Source organism: Epinephelus moara, chromosome 24 (genome assembly GCF_006386435.1).
Source record: "Epinephelus moara isolate mb chromosome 24, YSFRI_EMoa_1.0, whole genome shotgun sequence".
Lineage (NCBI taxonomy): Eukaryota > Metazoa > Chordata > Actinopteri > Perciformes > Serranidae > Epinephelus > Epinephelus moara.
Window position 1 is genome coordinate 52,165,252 of NC_065529.1, and position 1,146 is coordinate 52,166,397.

The 1,146-nt window shown below is 40.3% G+C and overlaps 1 protein-coding gene across 1 annotated transcript in view; it reads left to right on the forward strand.

The window, feature by feature from the left end:
- The window catches only part of pik3c2b (phosphatidylinositol-4-phosphate 3-kinase, catalytic subunit type 2 beta), a 41,608-nt gene that overhangs the window by 36,205 nt on the left and 4,257 nt on the right, over positions 1 to 1,146 (forward strand). The window contains exon 31 of the mRNA XM_050037811.1: positions 67 to 173. Within this exon, the coding sequence (XP_049893768.1) occupies positions 67 to 173 (107 nt within the window). The remainder of the gene's footprint in view (positions 1 to 66; positions 174 to 1,146) is intronic.

Sequence of the window (1,146 nt, forward strand, 5' to 3'; positions counted from 1 at the left end):
TGTGTGTGTGTGTGTGTGTGTGTGTGTGTGTGTGTGTGTGTGTGTGTGTGTGTGTGTGTGTTGCAGAGCTGTCGTGGTCTCCAGCTGCAGGTAAAGAGCTCGGCGAGGTCAAACTGTCCATCTCCTACAAGAACGACAAACTCTTCATCATGGTGATGCACATACGAGGCCTGGTCAGTATCACCATGTGTGTGTGTGTGTGTGTGTGTGTGTATGTGTGTGTGTGTGTGTTGATATGCAGACTTGTTGCTAGGTAACTGTTGGTGATGTCACAATACAGGTCCTTGAAAATCATCAATATCTGAGGATAAATTTTACACAGAGGTCGTAAACTGTAACTTTGTTATTCAGAGATAAAAATAAGAGACGACAGCGTGTTGTGTTCAGGTGTCACGGGAAACTTAAGAATTTATTTGTCATTTAAAAACAAAACAAACAGAATTCAACAGTTTTCTTGTTTTTCATTTTAAACCAAAGTTGAAAAACAAAATCACGTGATCTGTTTGTTTTTGTTGCAACAACACCCATTTTGGTTTTTGCCGTTTCTCATTTGGAACAGACACGGTGGACGGACAGGAAGAGGAAGTGACGTGTACACAAGTCAAAATAAAAGTTTTTTGGTTTTTTTTAGTTATTTATGGCAGAGTCAAAGGGGCAGGTCATGTGACATTATGAACACGTTACAATAATCAGTATGAGGTATGACGCAGGCCTGTGGGACGTGTTGTTAAAATGAAGAATCCTAAATCATAAACAAACGGCTTTAAATCAGTTTTTGTTTTTTTGATTCTGAAACAAAAAGTGAAAAATGGCTCCGTTTTTGTTTTAAAGCAGCTGTGCGGAACTTTACGTTTTCGTTGATTATAGCGCCACCTTTGGTCGAAGCGGTATGACACCCACAGCCTGGTCTCGTAAAATTCCGACTGCAGCCGGCATTCGGCTTCATTCGTAAAATCTCGACTGCAACTGGCAATTACCGCATGCATTTGTTTTGGAGAGCGAGAGGATTAACGTTACTAACGTCAGGTCAGTCCAAGTAATTAGTGGAAACATGCTAACATGCTAACGTTACACACAAGTTAGTAGTAAAGTAAGACCTGTTCATAAATGTTCTGGTGTAGCTCTGAATTTCTTATAAACTGAGGA